The 17,637-nt window shown below is 40.0% G+C and overlaps 2 protein-coding genes across 3 annotated transcripts in view; one reads left to right on the top strand and one right to left on the bottom strand.

Annotated features, from left to right (window-relative positions):
- Positions 1-544: 544 nt before the first annotated feature.
- ACTR6 (actin related protein 6) lies at positions 545-12,253 on the bottom strand. Its single transcript, XM_035127349.2, has 11 exons — positions 12,155-12,253; positions 11,363-11,480; positions 10,771-10,839; positions 9,403-9,526; positions 8,897-9,032; positions 8,750-8,806; positions 6,869-6,967; positions 4,673-4,751; positions 3,344-3,515; positions 1,908-2,046; positions 545-1,731 (listed from the first exon to the last, which is right to left on the bottom strand). Exons 1-11 carry the CDS (start codon positions 12,220-12,222, stop codon positions 1,602-1,604), a joined length of 1,191 nt encoding a protein of 396 aa, XP_034983240.1. The 5' UTR covers positions 12,223-12,253; the 3' UTR covers positions 545-1,601.
- A 1,631-nt stretch (positions 12,254-13,884) lies between these two features.
- BLTP3B (bridge-like lipid transfer protein family member 3B) overlaps positions 13,885-17,637 on the top strand; it is a 38,560-nt gene continuing 34,807 nt past the window's right edge. The window contains exon 1 of one of the 2 annotated variants that reach the window (XM_035127513.2): positions 13,885-14,143. In XM_035127513.2, coding sequence (XP_034983404.1) covers positions 14,100-14,143 — 44 coding nt within the window. In that variant the 5' untranslated portion in view covers positions 13,885-14,099. The remainder of the gene's footprint in view (positions 14,144-17,637) is intronic. The other variant, XM_035127511.2, reaches the window with a different exon arrangement.

Genomic DNA, 17,637 nt, shown 5'->3' with positions numbered 1-17,637 from the left:
GCAGGATAACAGACCCATTATTATTAAAATACTACACACCGAGTGAATGTACCACAAAAAACGGCAAAAGGAATTCTGTGTAAGTATGTATGTGGACAGTGGTCAAACTTCACTAGGTTTGTTTGCTTTTTCTATGAGAGTATGTTGAGATATATTTTACTTCTAAGGCAAACATTCTCATAAGGAGCTCCAAGGCATAATGTTGGCCCTCAGGCAGTGTGTGGTTTCCTATGGAAATGTTAAGGCCTATAAACATGAAGGTTCTGTGGTAGGTGACCATAAGGAGAAATGACTACCCCAGAGACACCTTAGGGTTGTTTCATCCCGTTTGTCAAGGTGTAGCTTTTTAGGAAGATGAATAAGATGGATTCATCCAGTGGGGTGGGATTCTTCCAATTTCCCCCGTTATTCTTGAATGCTGCAGCTAGAGCTTGAATGAATCTTCATTTGCGTCAGCCATCGGCCATAGCAATAAAACAACAATATGCTATACAAATAATAGAAATAGTCAATTATATAAAATACATTTTAGGGTTTTGAATCAAGTCATATATCTTCAAGGGCTCTGGGCTCTCTTCCAGCTTTAAGATTTAAAGTCTTTCAAGTCTTCTAACGAGCTGATGTTTCAAATAAAGGTCTTCCGTAGAAAGCAATATCATAGGGTATATTTCACGATTAGTAACCTTTCCCATATCTTCTAATCCACTAGCATACGTCTTGAACAAGTTGGTGTTGTGGACAGAAGTTACTTCCAAACTACTGTTTTGTGAGGTATAACTGTTTATGCACACACACACAAATTGCATGCCTCTTCGTAAGTGTAGAACAGCTCAAGTAAACATAGCAATGGTGTCTGGATGCTCTTCTCTGTCCAGATTGCACCACACCTATGAGCAATGGGTTGTCATTCTGGAATGGAGAAAAGAAATTAATCCTCAAACAAAATCCAAGGTGGGTTGAAGAGTTGCAGTTTTTTATTTTAAAAAAGCAACACATGACCTGTAGCTGACTTGAGCTGTTTCTCTAATAAAATACTTAATACTTTTTATTATAAAAATGTTTTAAATTGGTCACTCTTTTTGTTTGACTTGAGCATCCATTGTTGTCCTCTTTTTATTCCCTTTCACAGAAAATAAAAGCATTCCTGCTTAAATCCCTCTTTAATATAACAGTAGATAGGAATTGGTTAAGCAGTGTTTGAAGAAATCTGGAACTAGCCTTCTAGATTTATGATTTAGTGTTCTTGTGTTCAGTTACAATACAACCACTATTTTCCAAATAAACTTTGGATACAAATGTTTTATTTCATTTTCCTACTAAATATTCTAGCATATTGTTAATTTAAGAAATATACTTTTATGGATATATTTTCAGTTCAGTCATTTGCATCCAGATTTCAGTTTCTACCAGCATTTGAGTGGCAAAGAATATGAAGGAAAGAACCCAATAAGCTACATGTATATAAAAATGAACAAAACCTTACATATATATTAACTGACAGTACAGTTTCATTCTAAAAAAAACTACAGCAGAGTTCCAATCTAAGAAAACTTCCCAGGTCTTTAACATATACAATATAATGTCCATATCTTGTGAACCATTTAAATATCAAATTTCTCTTCACATATACTATGTCCATTTTCTTCATAGTCTTCTCTGGTTACCACCATATCTTCAAAATCGTCATTTTCAGAAATCAGCTTTCCACCTTCCCAGGAATAAGTAATAGGGCTGGAAAGTAAATAAAATAATTGTGTAAACCATAAAATACAGTTAGTTCATAAAGTTTAATATTGATTTTCAGTATCAGCTAGTACTACATCATATGACATTAGAATATGGAATATAAAAATAGAGTGGGTAACCGTCAGTTGAGAATCCACGTCTGTAACTGAAAGGTTACTTACTTCTCTGGCAGAACAACAGAAACATCGTAGTCAGTGGGAGTGAGGCATCGGACCTCAGAGTAAACACGATCCCTGAAGCCGGGGAGATGTGTGTTTCCACCAGTTAAAACAATATTCTTAAAGAAATGTGGCTGCATTTCTATGAAGACCAGAAAGAAACTAGTTATAATTCTACAAGAACTTGCTTGATTTTATATACTTATATTAAGTCTGTAATGAAAAGCACTTGCATTGGAGGCAGTACCTCAGTCACATGTTTAAATATTCTTCTAATGCAAATTGCTTACTTCCAAGTTTATGAAGAGGGTTCTAAGTGTTCTGGCTCCCAATCAACTTTGGATGCATTAAACTACTTAATTCATAAGTCTGGATATTGCATAGGTAACTTCAACAATTTTACAACAGTAACATGTCAAGAATTAGTGTTTGAATGTGGGAGTCATTCAATTTTAACTAATTTGATTCAGGTTTTGTTAAAGCTTTATTACAATTTGATACTGGAGAATTTCTAGAACAGGTTTTCAGCCTTTTTGAGTCCGCGGCTCCCTTGACCAACTACATTCTTTCTGCAGCACCCCTGTGGGGCTTAGCCCAGTTTTGTCACCCCTTGCCTGCAGAGCTGGCAGCCTCTCACCCTTTTTCAAACACTCCCTTGAGTGTTCCCTCAGCCTTCTCTCCTCTCCTCAGGGCAGCCACTGCTGTCATCCCTGGTCTCTGAGCTGTCCCCCCACCTCCAAGAGATGTGCCTCCTCATACTGCCCCACAGGGGCCTGGAACTTGTCTGTCCATTCCCAACAGCAAGGGCTGGTGGACTGGCTGGCTGGGCTCCCTCACCCGTTTGCTTGTTTACTCCAAGGTTGTCTCAGTTCCTGGCAACCAGCACCCCCTGAACAGCCCCAGAGGCACCATTCACCTGCAGAGCTTGTAGCCAGGACTGCTGTAACAAACAGCTGTACAAGCCTTTAGGAGGCAGAGATGCAAGAGGGCATCAGAGGAAGGAGGGGGGGGGGGAAGAGGGACAGAAGTCAGTGTTGCCCATAATACCCCTGACCATTCTTCAAGGGTGCCATGGTACACAGGTTGAAAACCACTGTTCTAGACCAGTGGTCCTCAACCCCCGGGCCACGGACCGGTCCCGGTCCATGGATCAATTGGTACCGGGCCGCGCAAGGAACATTTAAATACAATTAAATTAAAATGATTAAATCAAAACAATCTAAATAAAATATAAACAATCAATGTCTCCCCCCCTCAGCGGGCCGCGGTAAAATTATCAAACGTCGACTGGTCCGCGGCGATAAAAAGGTTGGGGAGCACTGTTCTAGACAATTGAGTTTTTGTCCTTGATATGGGAACTTTAGAAGCAAACCAAAAGTCTAACTATGCAACATGCTCTACAGTTAATTTTGGTAGTTACATTGTTTAAATAAGAATACCTTCCGGCAAGTTCTGAATTGAATAAACAATGGCTTCAGGAATTCCCATTTCTTGAATTCCAATATCTGAAGGATGGAAGAGTATCTCTGGAACAGCAAATCGCTCATTTGTAAGACGAAGTATTTGTTCACCAGTTTTGTATTTTCCACTTAACACCATTTCTTCCCTTGGCTAAATCAAACAGATGTGAATTAACACACATGTAATAATGACACCAGCTTTTAATATCCACATTAATCATTCCCCTTATTTGCATGATTTTTCCCATGTAGTAGCTGGGATCCAAAACCTGTATGGGAATCTGAAACTTGTATATTTCTTCCATACTATTATACCTAGCTATGTCAGCACATAATAACATAGGAATTGCAGCTAACATACGACTGAACAGTAAGAGGATGAATCAAAAAACGAAAAATTGCAATTCATTTCACACACACTCCTCTCTCAATAGAGACCTTATTTTTTTCTAACTAGGTAGCATAAGTGTTGGAGAACCTTTCATCCTCCAGATGTTGCTAGACTCCAATTCCCATCAGCCCCAGCCAACTTGGCAAATGGTCAAGGAGTTGTAGTGGGGTTTTATGCATATCATTTAGCATACAAAATATATAACCTACTGGCAAGTAATTCTTGTTTTGCATTTGAGAAATGCAAAAAAGGAGGAGTAAAGACAGTAAACACTAAGATATTCAATTCTTTTCATAGTACCTTTTGAAATAATAAAAGACTTTTAGACTTGGCAGACCAGCTCCCTTCCTTGCAGGCCTTTTCCACCTGTCATGGAATGACAGAGCCTTGACCGACTCCAGCTACAAAAGCTGAGGCTGCTGAAGAGGCCAAAGACCAGCTTTCCTGTCTCTTAGTGTAGATTCAGGTCATCAAGCCTAAGCTTCCACAGCCGCAGTCCGCCAAGAACCACCACTGGTAGGACTGGCAGCAACAGCAGCAGATATGCGTTACCGTAATTACCTTGTTTTAAATTTGCATTTTACATCTGACTTCCTCTAATAATGTTTCCCTTTGAAACGTTTAATATATATATTTTATTATCTTTGCTGCATTAAATGTGTATTCTGTAGTTGACCTCCTTTGTAATGTTTTATTTTCAAAATCTTAAGGCAATATTTTAATTTCCTGTTAATTATGCTCCTTTGAACGTATACTTTATGCAGTATTTGACTTTCTTCTGTAATATCTACTTCTGGATTGTTTCATTTGATGTAGGTTGTAAATGCTTTGAGATCTTTTTCTTAAAAATATATAAAAGTATTGAAATGAAATGAAATGAAATGAAATGAAGAAGACGACTGATTTTATGCAATTACCTTACAAAACCCTTTTTTTATTGTGCTGAAGTCTGGTAAAACATAGTCCAACATTACTGTATTTTCTTCCCCCTTCAATCTGAAACAAGTTGGAATTCAGAATACACCCTAAGTTAATGATTCTTCAGAGCCACAAAAAAACCAACAACCACACAAACTTATTTCATTGTAAATAAATAACCTCCTTTTGACTTTTAATCAGTAAGACAGCGCACCACCACCACCACCACCACGTAAAGCTATTTGGGGTATTCAGTGCATATAGATGTTGAACTTAATAGCAGGACAATCACACCTTGCATGGGGTTTATGTTCTGGGGATGGCAGGAATATGGAAAACTCTGTATACTCAAACCACCCCCTGCATAAGTATCCTTGCCAAGCGAGCCTTACCATCATCCCCCACACCCTGCAAAGACAGCTTTTAAGCTCTGCCATGCTTACCGGGCAAGTCCTGCACACTGCACAGGCTTTGGGATGCTCTTGCAAGTTCTTGTGGGACTGTCTGAGTTCCTGTGAGATCTTGCAACAACATGCCAGAACCTGCGTGCTCTCTGCCTTGCATGCAACTTCAACCACTTAAGTTAATTGCATATGTAGAGCTTGAAGATGATTTGGAACATTGCAGATGCTTCAGTAACGGAATCAGACTATAAACCCAAGTCTGGCTGAAATGGGACCTTAAATATAATTATCCCTGTTTCCAGATATGGGGACTTGGGTCAGAACAGTACTCCATACATCCTCAAAGGCAGTCTTCATAACAACATGTTTCAGAGCTAACCCTTAATGAACCCAAGCTTTTTATTTTATTTTATTGATACACCAAAAAAGAAAAAGAAAACAAGACAAGAAATACAAACCAAATCATAATATGGAAATTATTAATTACAAATCAATAAAACCAAAAGTGGTCCTTGCACTATAGACCGGACCTCCCATCCATTCTTTTTTCAATTATCTATTATTTGTTGCCAATACACATTTTTGTCTTAAATAAACTATTGATTTATCTAAGGTTTTAGATCTTTCTTAAATCTACTACTAAAGTTATTCAAACGCTGCGACAGTTTAAACTACTGTAATTGTTTTTCAAACTTTAAAGTTGCCTGTAAGTTTTAGCTCCCAGCGTAATGCCTTTGACTGTTTGTCACTCCTTATTTGGTTATTTAAAACTTCCATTGCCAGAATAAATGTCAGTGGAGATAGTGGGCAGCCTTGTCTGGTTCCCTTATTTATTTCGCAATCTTCAGTGATTCTGCCGTTGATAATTAATTTTGCATATTGTTCTGAATATATGGCATTTATTCCTTTACAAAAAAAATTCCCAAGTCCAATTTCTTCCATTAGTTTTTTCATAAACTTCCAGGATACACTGTCAAAAGCCTTTTCGACATCCACCAACATAATAGGAGCTGATTTATCAATTTTCAAGTCCAGATATTCTAAGACATTGATCAGACATCTAGTGTTGGATTGCATATATCACCCAGGAAGAAACCCAGTTTGGTCTTTGTGGATTATCTCATTTAACACTGTTTCTAATCTGTTTGCTAAAATGTCCGTGAAAATCTTATAATCATTGTTTAACAATGGAATTGATCTATAATTGGCCATGTTTGAAGCATCTGTTCCCGGTTTGTGGATAAGGGTAATTGAACTTTCTTTCCATGATTTTGGTAACTTTCCATTTATGAGGATGCTGTTCATTAAGTCCTTCATAGGTAAAAATAGTGATTGTTCTAGTTTTTTTAACAATAAATAGCCGAGAGACCATCAGGGCCTGGTGTCTTTCCTAGCTTTGATCTGTATATAGCTTGTTGTACCTTCATGGCTGTTATGGGTGAATTCAAGATAGAAACTTTTTATTTAGGGATTATGGGTAGCTTATTTTTGCCCAAATATTCAATTCCCCCCCCCCCCAATTTCTCTGGACCTTCTTTATATAAATTTCCATATTTTTTATAAAAAATTTCCATTAATTTCTTTCTGATATTGGATCCATCTATCCCAAGCTTAAATTTAAGCCCCAGACACAAAATGCTTTCAGTAAAGGAATTTGATTTTTAATGTATTCATAGACCATTGTCAACAGAATGGTGTTTTTTTTCAGCACAAGGCAATACATAATAAATTCTTCAGGCCATAGACAAAATTACCATTAACTATATTTAGCAGTATAAAAAAACCCCATACTTAGCAGTCTCCATATCCTTGAAAAAGTCTTGGGAAACATAACACACATCTTCTTTCACTTGGTTAATTACATGGGTTTCATCCATAACATGGAGTTGCCTATAATTTTCAAAGAAAATAATGCTACTTTATCTTGTTTCCATTGCTGGTCTGTTATGAGTATTCAATATGAGTATTTAATTAAGCTTAAATGTTATAGTAAAGCTGTTAGATTAATTGTGGAAAACTCACTTAAGCCTTTAATCCTCTGTGGAGTAGGGCATGCTATTAAACCAAAGAACAGTAAGAGGAGGATGAACGTTCTTAACACTGCACTTCTTTGAGTTCGCATTAAGTTGTGATAAGGAACTAATCTGTTAAACCAGATGAAGTTCATGGTTTTTAGAAGAAAAAGTTAATAATATTCTCATACCACCCTTTCTATACAAGAGGAACAAAATTACATATATAGGAAAGGTACTGTTTGATGGAGCTTTTAAAAAAAGGAGGTTATACATATTGCAATTGTTCAGGAATCCCACCTTTACAGAAGACATTTAGAATTGGCACTTGAGTAGTATCTAACACTGAACAGCCCTCTGAATAGAACCAGCAAGACCTAGGGATGCAGGGGATCTTCAGAATAGAAGAGATGGGGGATAGGGCATGGGAAACAAGTGGCCATGAAATCTAGCTTGAGCATCTTAACTCACTGTGAGGAACCCAGTTGGTTTTGCCCATCTGTATATTCCCAATGAACTTTCTAGGGTGTAGCTTATGAAAGTTTGTGTATACAAAAGGAGGTAACCCTCAAGTTCATGGGCCTCACCCCATTATAGTCTACTCATGTGGCCTAGCATATCCACAGATTCACTCAGATTCTCCACGGAACCAGTGGCATTTGGAAACAACCAACAAGATATGCCAGTAAATTATGATGCAGTTTCATTACCATACCTAAAACAATTCACAGAATAATTTTGCTGCTCATTTTCTGGAGTGTTCCATCTATTTTTCCGATTTAACTTCTGCTGCATTTAATTTATTGGTGCAAAAAACCTAATTTTAAGTATCATCACATACCTTGCACCATAATCTAGGCCAGCGTTTCTCAACCGCTGTTCCGCAGCACACTAATGTGCCGCGAGACGCTGGCTGGTGTACCGCGATGTGCGGCGACGAGAAGGGCGATTTTGCAGCTGCAAACTCCACCTCCCTGGGCGTCCTATTTCTTCGCCCCTTCTAGTTTCCACAGACCAATCAGCTTTCATTATTTCCATTTTCCCCATGCCTCACGTGACAGGATCATCCCAGAATCCTTTAGCCAAGATGGCAGCCCCCAGCAGCTAATAGTGCCGCACGTGTGTCTCTTTTTTGGAAAATCGAGCGGACTTCAAGTAGCTACTTTTAAAATATTCAATCTCCATCATTCAAAAGGTAGTTTGTTGCTAATTCACGGAGGCATGAAGACCAAATCGTCCTCTCACAAGTCCGAGAACACGCACAGGGTAAGATACGGGACGGCGGGGTCGGGTGGGGTGGATCAGAAACCCGGATCTTTTAAGAACTCGGCAGCATTGACCCACCGGAAAGCAATATTTGGCAAGTGTTTCTTACAGTCATAATTATAATATAGGGCGGCACAGAGTTAATTTTTAAAACTTTTTTAATGGTGGTGTGCCTCGTGATTTTTTTCACGGAACAAGTGTGCCGTGGCCCAAAAAAGGTTGAGAAACACTGATCTAGGCAAAGCAAGCCTTCATAGTCCTTCAGCAAACCTTGATATCAGAAGTTAGCTTCTCTTTTCAAACAAGTATATTTGCCCTATAAAATAAACTAAACTATATTTTTATTACCGTGAACCAGGTAAGATTGTAATAACTTCTAGTTATAGTGTTTTACCTGTAAGAGATTATCTCCTTTAGATGATTGGTTAAGAGCTTTCCTCCCACGTTAATCCTAAGAACAAGAAAGATTATCTTTAATATTTATATTTTAAAAACACAAATACATCTTTTTAAAAATATTAAAAAATATATTTTTTTTTACCTTATAATGGCCTCCTTCTTCTTTTTACTTCGGCAGTAAGGTACAATGTGTGTAAAAGAATACCCACTGTCTACAATGATGCAACACAGTTCTGATGGATTATCCCGGAAGTATCTATGGGCACTGAGAGCCCCAGCTGAAAAAACAGAGCCATGCCATAGTGTCAGATACATTTACCGTATTAACAAGTGTTTCAGGCAGAGGGCCTTCTCGGCAGTGGGGCCATCCTTGTGGAACACCCTTCCATCAGATGTTAAGGATATTAAGAACTGCCCAACTTTTAGAAGACACCTGAAGGTAATTCTGTATTGGGAAGTTTTACATGTTTGACATTACGTTTTTACATGTCTTGGAAGCCACCCAGAGTGGCAGGGAAACCCAGCCAGATGTGAGGGGTGTAAATATATTATTATTATTATTATTAAGCAAACAAAAAGTGTTGTAGCAATGCCAAACGAAAACATTTTCTCCCCCAAAAATAAACAGTAAGAGGACTTGCCATTCACCATTTACTCTGAGAACTGCTTGGAATTGGTATTCTTCAAACAATATTTCGTTCATGGACTCTTGTATTGAGCTGAAGTTGAAATAAGGTTCTGTGATGATGATATTGGTATCTACAAAATCTACCTATGTAGGAAAATATTTCAAGATTCAGAAGCAATCTTTTTTTAAAAAAAGTATCTAAAATTAGGGTCTATTAATAAGTATGTTCTTAATAATATGTACAGAGAATATTTCAAAACACTTCACATAAATTATCTCAATAGTATTTGGAACAGTCTTAGAAAGACAGGCCAGTAATGCTCCTCTGCTGCAGATGAGAGACTGGGTAAAAGTGGCTTGATGAAGGGTCATCAATGTCTAAGGTGAAATCTGAACTGGGGATTTTCTCCTAACTCACAGCTCACACTTCTTGCCACTGCAGTATAGTAGCTTTCTGTTGTGACAACAGGAACATCTACTTGGAAAAAAATTGTAGGTTATACAAAATTTAATAAAACCTACATATTCTTACAGAGGTAACTCTAGTGAGTGGGCAAGTGACTAATGGATGAAGTAATTCAAGCTACCCATTTACCTGCAAGTAGGCCTCACTGAACTCAGAGGGACTTACTTTTGTGTTTACAGGTACAGCAGGGATGTCCAACAGGTCAATCGTGATCTATTGGTAGATCCCCAGGAGCTTTTGGTAGCTCACGGTCGATTGCTGGATACCTTTCCCGCCCCCTCTCCCTTCCCTCCATTGTTGCACGATGTGCAGATTGGAAGACCTTAGTGTGAACTTGATTTCCAGTTCAGCAATGTTTTTTTCCTCGTGTTCTATGGAATTCTTTAGGAAACTGAGTGGTAACTTGCAATAAAAAACCTCATCCTAAACTATATCCTAAACTCTATAATGTACTTGGTAAAATGTATCCTTCTGTATGCTAAAAGACAGTAACCAGTAAAAGTCTTGAGTAAACACTGGCTGAGATGAGTTTGCCATGATGCATCTTGGGATGCAAAATCAGCAGGTGCATCGAGGGTAGATCAAACTCCAATTCAGAAAAATACACAACACTGAGATAAAATACTCTATGAAGGTTTGGCGCTCAAATCTCTGGATCCCACAAGCAGATATGGATTACTTTATCTGCTGATACATCATTCTTTAGAACACCTACACTGAACAAGTACATTTTTGTAGAAATAATAACCCATGCTTTAAATGAAACAGTAGATGCCCTCATTTGTAGAAATCAAGACACTCAGTTTAAATTAAAGCTGATGCACAAGCTTCAACTATTAGGTTATGCTGACTTCCTATAAGCAGCCTGCATTCTTATATTCTTCTGGTGCTACCTTCAAGATATAGGAAAGTGTTTAATTACCTGATACATTTCTTTTCCATAAAGATAGTCCCACACTTGCCTTTGAACATCCCAGTTTACCAAGTAGCCCTGTTATTTAAAAAGTAAAGTTACTGCTTAAACCATTTGATATTTGCTTAATTTTACACTGTCCTTCAAGCTTTCTTTAGCACCCTACTGGAAGAAACCTGATCTCTTGAAGGTGTTTGGATGATTTGGCTCCTGTCCTAGAGTAGTATTTTGATCCATGTTATTTGTTTATGATCAGGTATATTAAATACATTATTTAAGACTTTATCTTGACCATTTCTATATACAAGTATATTCCCCTGAAGGCAGTGGGACTTACACCCAAGTAAGTGTTAACAGGTTTGCAAGTTTAATTTATTATTATTAAGATGCACAACTAAATACAAACAATAATTTCCATCTAAGGCTTCATTATATAGAAAGAAATGTTTCCCTCCTCAATGATTTTAATTTCATTAATATTTTTCATGACTATTGTTCAAAAACTACATCTACTCATGCATAAATCTGACTAAACCTTTACCTGTCTTACTGAACCTTAACTGATTCGTGTGTAAAAAGATATCCATGCTATTTAAATTACCTTCTGGAACGGGAGTATATAAAAAAGTCCAGATGGATCTTTAATTTCATCCAGTTGGTTAGCTGTAAATGTTTTCAGACGAGCAGTCTTTGATCTAAACTGACAGTTCGGAATAACACTGTGGGGAGGGGAAAGAAACCCAGCAGCTTTATAAACATTTTTAAAAGTCAATAACGTAAGTGACCAACCAATGCCTGTGGGAAACCCACAAGTGTGACCCAAGCACAAGAGCACTCTTTCCTCCTGTGGTTTCCAGAAACTAGTACTGTATTCCGAAACCTTACCTCCTCTCACTTCGGAGGCAGAGCATAGCCATCATAGCTAGAAGCCTTCGAAAACCCTCTCCATGAATTTTTCAAATCCTCCTTTAGGTTGGATTTCCTCTCACCATCTAGGTTGGTGGCCATCACTGCCTCCTGGGAGAGTGGGTTCCTCAGTTAAACTACTTTAACATGCCAATTTGCTGGAAACACCTTTTGTAACCCAGACCTCTCAGAAGTTTGCACACTCCTACACTAGCTGTTTCCAAACAAACCATACTGATTTCATTCTTTCGTTGGATTTAGTACCTGGATTATGTTTTCAGAAATAGCCACTTTTTCACTGGACGCTTGTTTGGACAATTCCTGCACATTTGGAATAATTCCTTAATTCATTCATAACTGCCAATGAATTGATTACATTCTCACAGATGCCCCTATCAAAACATGCGAGAAAACCCATAGGAGAACCGCCTGCCTGTTCCAAAAGAATTCAACTCCATCCAGAGCTCAAGCGAATGAGACTTCTCACCTGACATGAGCATGACTGTACCCGATCTTGGCATTGTAGGCGCCGTTATCTAACACGAGAGTCGCCATTTTTCTCCTTGGGTCCCTCAGCTCCGCCCCATTGGCCAGCCAGCGCTAAATAACCATGCGGCTGAAACGTATTTAGTCACCACCGGGCGGATCCTCTCTTTCTCGCCTTCTCATTGGTAAAAGGAACTTAGTAGCCCCGTTGAATGATGGGATAGTGGAGGACTTTCCCGACGTAAGAGCAAATACAGTAGGGGGAAAGTCATAGAGATAGGAAATAATAGAAGAGCTCTATGCTTGAGTGTTAGGTGTAGACTTGTAATCTTAGACTACGGTAATACTGTAGTCAGTTTTAATATAAACTTGGACTGCTTCATTCCAGTTTGCAGTTTCAGTTAAGTCAATTCAGACAAAAAAGGGGGATGTCTGTTCTTTGAAACTCAGCTCTTATGTGGTGTGAAGGGAACATTTTGTTTTGGCGACTTTTTAGGCATGTATCGGGTGAGATGTACGGATAGCATCACCGTAAAATAAAAAAATTCCTATAGCATCACCGTTCACATACAATATCTGTATAGCCTTATATTTCCGCATCTGTATAGTATGCGAGTACTGTGTATAATTGTCGTGGAAAAACCTCTGTAACGGAAAACTTCAGACTTCAGCACTTCTGCAATATAGGGGAAATTATGTCGCTCAGAGCCAACTCTCGTCATCTGCAATATAGTCCAATCTATAGATGGTTTATTTATTCGCTGCTGATGAACAGACTTTTCCCAGGACTTTATATATATATATATAAAGCTTAAAGGAATGTGTGACTGTGTGTCTCATTTTTCACCCATACAAGGCAATCTGGAAAGATTACTCTGTTGCCAAATATTGTGCCCTTTAAACACGTTTAAACATTTATTAAAGTGGAAGGTCAGAAATTGGATAGAGCGTAATATTTCACTTACACTAGTTATCCCACACTATAACATAAACAAAATCCTATCTTTTAGTTGAGGGGAGGTATTGTCTTCATACTTTTAAAAATTCTACCATGGCTTTTCCCCTTCAGGCTTTTGGATAGTTTGCGGGCTTAAGGTGATTTTATACAACTTGACACTTTGCAATTATTTCAGTGGTACTTATTATTCCCAGGATGTGCTCTTAGATTTTGATGGCAATTAGATGCTAAAATTGGTGAGGAGAAAAACAGTATATTATATAATGTGGGGAGGGGCAATAGGGAAGGAGTTCTAAGGAGTCAGATCATCTATGCACATCATCATTCCCCTCTCATAGAGAATTTGGGTGACTTAGGGTTCATCGAGAACCCAGGAAAATAAATCGTGTTTTTTTATTACGCTCCTGATAAACGTTGCAAGCGGACCTGGAAAACAGGTAGTTAAGTGCTATTGTGTAAAAGCTGCTCCTCTTCGCTGCAAAAAAACAAAACAAAAAACAAAAAACCAACTCAGGATATTTCTCCTACTCAGTTTGGAAAACGGACTTTTGTGAGTGGGGCGGTGGTGCTTCCAGCCAGGCCGGCGTGCCCCGCTGCCGTGAAATTATTGCACTAAAGCTTGGATTTAGCGGGCGTCATTCACCGGAGACAAAAGGTGACTTCGGCGTCTCGCAGCAGCTCCCGGTAGCCCTTGTGGCGGCATCCTCTCCGCCCTTGCCGGCCGAGAGCCGCCCGCTTCCCCCGTCCGGGTTCCAGGCGGGCGGCGTTCCTGGCGCTGGTGCCGCCCTTTCCCCCGCCCGGCTCTACTCAGCGAAAGCCTGTCAGCTGGCGATACTGCAATCAAGATGGCGGCGGGGCCGGAGAGCGGGTGAGCGGGGGCGCCTTCGCTCCCTGGCACAGGACGGCAGGAAGCGCCGGGATGGGTCGAGGAGGAGCGCCGGGTTTCTTTCGGTTTCCCTGAAGCGGCGGGGGCTGAGGTGTGCTGGCCATGGCGGGCATCATCAAGAAGCAGATCCTGAAGCACCTCTCCAGGTCAGTGAAGTGGGGCGTCGGAAGCGCCCTTGCCGGGGCCGCTCTCAACAGGCTGGGCAGAAGGACTTCTCTGAGGAAAGGGGGCGAAACTGAACCGCCTCGTAGTAGCGCCCCGTTTCCCTTTCGCCGTTTGCCGTAGGCGAGGGGTGGGAAAGTCCCTGAGGTTGCGACCTGTTGGTCCCTCTTGTATGTTTTGGAGGCGTTGGGCTACCGAAAAAAATGTATCCCTAAAGCGGAGTGTCACTGTGTGTCTGCACCTGAAACTGGGCAGGTGTGTGTTTGTGTGGGACACACTCGCCCTGCAGCAGCAAGAAAACTGAGGAGGGGGAGAATCTTCCTTGGGGGAAAGGAGGGGTTGGCCGCCCCATCTCACTCTCGCCCCATCCTGCTTCTTGCCGCAGTCGGGGAAGCCCGCACAGGAATCCCTTCACCTCGCGGCGTTAGAAGAAAACCGGCCAAAGCGTAGCGGCGCCGGCGTCTGAATCCCTTCGCCCGTCCCCGCCGGTATTAAGCGCGCGGCGGCGGCGACAAGGCAACGGAGCCATAGGTGTCTCGAGATGGGAGCCGCGCAGGCAGGAGCCCGAGGCAGAAGTGGGTGGATTGTAAATTGTGTTTGACACGTTGTCTGTGGGAGGGGCGAGCGACAGCTTGGCTGATGTCACCCTGCACATTGTCTGTTGCAGACAGGTCTGGAGACGCCAGATTTGTGTGGGAATGAATGACAAATCGGGGTTGGGGAAAAGCTTGGCAAGTTGTGCATCACGCCGGGGCAAAAGGGATGTCTGTCCGGGGTTTTGATTTGGCAAGGCGCACAAAAATAATAATAAGAAGAAAAATGGTGATTGGAACTGGGTTAGGCTGTTTTTGCTGGCCGCATAAGCAAATCTTTTCAAATATCTCTGATATTTGCTATGCATTTATAACCCATGATGATTTGATTGAGGGATGTGTATTCACTGTTGCAGTCAAAGGTTGGTATGATAGGATCACACACAAATAAGGCTATTTGGCTTGTGCTGCCAAGAAATGAAGAACCGGGGAACAGTCAGAGAGCAGAATGTAAAATCAAAAGCCTTTCCTTACCACATTCAAGAGCATCTTATGGAATCTAAATATTGCATATTAAAGGCAACAGATTTGTGTGGTATGATTTGGTGTTTTTATTTTCTGCCATCGTCTTGAAGGATGCCCTGGTTTTCTGGAAGAGTATTACTGAGCTTTGGTTTCCCAGAGTGTTTGCTTTGCATGCAGAAAACTCCAGTTTCAGTCCCTAGTATCTCTATTTTAAAAAGGAGTCGGTTGGTAAGTGATGGGAAAGAGACTTAGGAGGCTGCTGCCAATCACAGCAAAGAGTACTAGGCTAAATGTAGAACTAGTCTGATATAATGCAGCCTGCTGTGTACTAACAAGGGATGTCAGTTTATTAAAAAGACTATGAAGTTGTCAAACTAATTAAACATATAATTACTTTAAAACAATACAAAACCAAACCAAGCAGAGATATTGGAAGTGCAATCCTGCACATGTCTACTCAGAAACAAGTCAGACTGAGTTCAATGGTACTTACAGCCAGGTAAATAATTAAACAATTGCGTCCAAAATTTGATCAACTGGGATTGGGGTGGGAATGAGGTATTGTTTTTAAAATGTGTCACATATTCAAGCAAGTTTTGAGAGTTTTTATAACCTTGGGCATTGCCCGAGGGCATGATACAGCAATGCTGCTGGATGCTAAGGAGGTGTACTGAGGAGAGACTGATAGTGGGCACAATGTACAGTATGCTGTTTTGAATTCTATGATGAAAACAAGGTGAAATATAGCTATCTTTCTGCTATCTCGTAGAACATGAGATGATTGTTCAACGTCTTCCTCCTGTGTGCGGTAGCCCTTTTTGCTTTTGTGCGAGAGTATTAGGGGTTAGAATATAAACCACTGACATTGATTTATTCCTATTTATTCCTGTTGTAAGTAACAGGTAGACAAGTATCATCCTTGTAATGTGTAGCTTGGTTCCCTTGCTTTTTGGAGCTTCTGCAGACTCTATTCTGTAGTGCATCAATTGTCCTACTTTCATCTCTTCTCTGCATTCCCTAGTCTAGATTATAGGCATGTGTCTGTATGATCTGGAGAATTCTGCATGTTGGCAAGGGATTGCAATTGATTGCCCCAGGCATCTTTCACGTCTCCTTCTGTGAACCATGGTCTAAGATTCTTAAGTAATCAAGTGACTAGAGCACTAGAGCATTTTTGCCCTGATTTAATTTGATCTGCCTAAACAGGTGTTTGCTTGGACTGTTTGCACAATACCATGTGCCCTATTTTTAGTTGGGATTAGTGTGCTTTTGTTTTTCATGATTTTTACTTGGGGATGAAGTAGTATAATATTGGGTATTACTGTAGTATATGCAAATGTCTTTTGAGATAAGTGTGTTGCAGTCCCAGCAGTTTTTACATTGACTTCTCTCAGTGCCTTCACCATTTTCACAACCTACCGGTACTTTGTTTCCTTCCCTACCTGTCAGCATGGCACAGTCTGTACCTTTTCTATCTGGATATTCTATGGACATTGGACTGTCACGAATAGGTGTATAGGATATAGTGAGAAATGTTTTTCAAATTCTGTGTGAAAATGCATACAGTGATGTGAATGTTAGTCCTAGTTCAAGGTGGGAACAAGTATGCTAATAACTGGTTGGGCATATCCTACCTGTTGTAGAATTCCTCACCAACTGCAAATGTAAGCCTTTCTATTTTTGTTGAACTGTTATAAATGTAGAGGTGCAACAAGGAAATAAATGAGGAAGTGAAGGAGACTGGTGTAGAAAGAAGTTCTAATTGCTTTGGATTGAAAAACTGCAGTTAAGGATAGATCTACTCTATGGCTGAGAATATACAATTACTTTCTTTTTCATTTTTTCAATGGAATTTGGTGTTCATTCATTTATTTAAAGCATTTTAGCCCACTCTTCAGCTCTCAGAGCAGCTTACAGATCAATAAAAAGCCAAGAGAAAATTGACTAGAATTATTCTTGTTGGTTTTTACTTTCATTAGATATTATGATCATATCTGAGGCAGGAAGTACTTTTACAAAGTACCTGCCAGAATTAATTTATTTTCTTTTGGTCAGCATAAAGGAAGCAAGACCAAATAATTCATGTTTATTACTTCCTTTATAATGTACTAATTCATATATATTTTATAGCATACTAGCTGACCCGGCCACGCGTTGCTGTGGTTCTTTCCTGTGATTCCCCCCACTCTGTCCGGACACATGACTTATCCTGCCGCCTCCTCCCCCCACCCCCGGCTCATCCCTGTGACTGCCCCCATCCTGTCCATGTCCCCTTGTGTTGTTTGTAACTTTTTTTCTTTTTATGGTTTTTATTGTGGCTATAATTGAGGAGTATTTGGTGTTGAGGAAGGTTGGGGAGAGGTCTGTTTGGGCAAAGCCCAAAGCCAGGGGAGAGAGGTCCGTTTGGGCAAAGAGAAGGA

The sequence above is a fragment of the Zootoca vivipara genome, chromosome 10 (genome assembly GCF_963506605.1).
Source record: "Zootoca vivipara chromosome 10, rZooViv1.1, whole genome shotgun sequence".
Classification (NCBI taxonomy): Eukaryota; Metazoa; Chordata; class Lepidosauria; order Squamata; family Lacertidae; genus Zootoca; species Zootoca vivipara.
This window is presented reverse-complemented; position numbering and strand designations above follow the sequence as displayed.

Coding starts and splice junctions, on each gene's coding strand:
- ACTR6 (XM_035127349.2), bottom strand. CDS start 12,222: ATGGCGACTCTCGTGTTAGATAACGGCGCCTACAATGCCAAGATCGGG. Junction 10,840..11,362: donor ATATACTCCCGTTCCAGAAG/GTAATTTAAATA, acceptor TTTAAATAACAG/GGCTACTTGGTAAACTGGGA. Junction 4,752..6,868: donor AAGGATATGGAGACTGCTAA/GTATGGGGTTTT, acceptor AACTTGTTTCAG/ATTGAAGGGGGAAGAAAATA.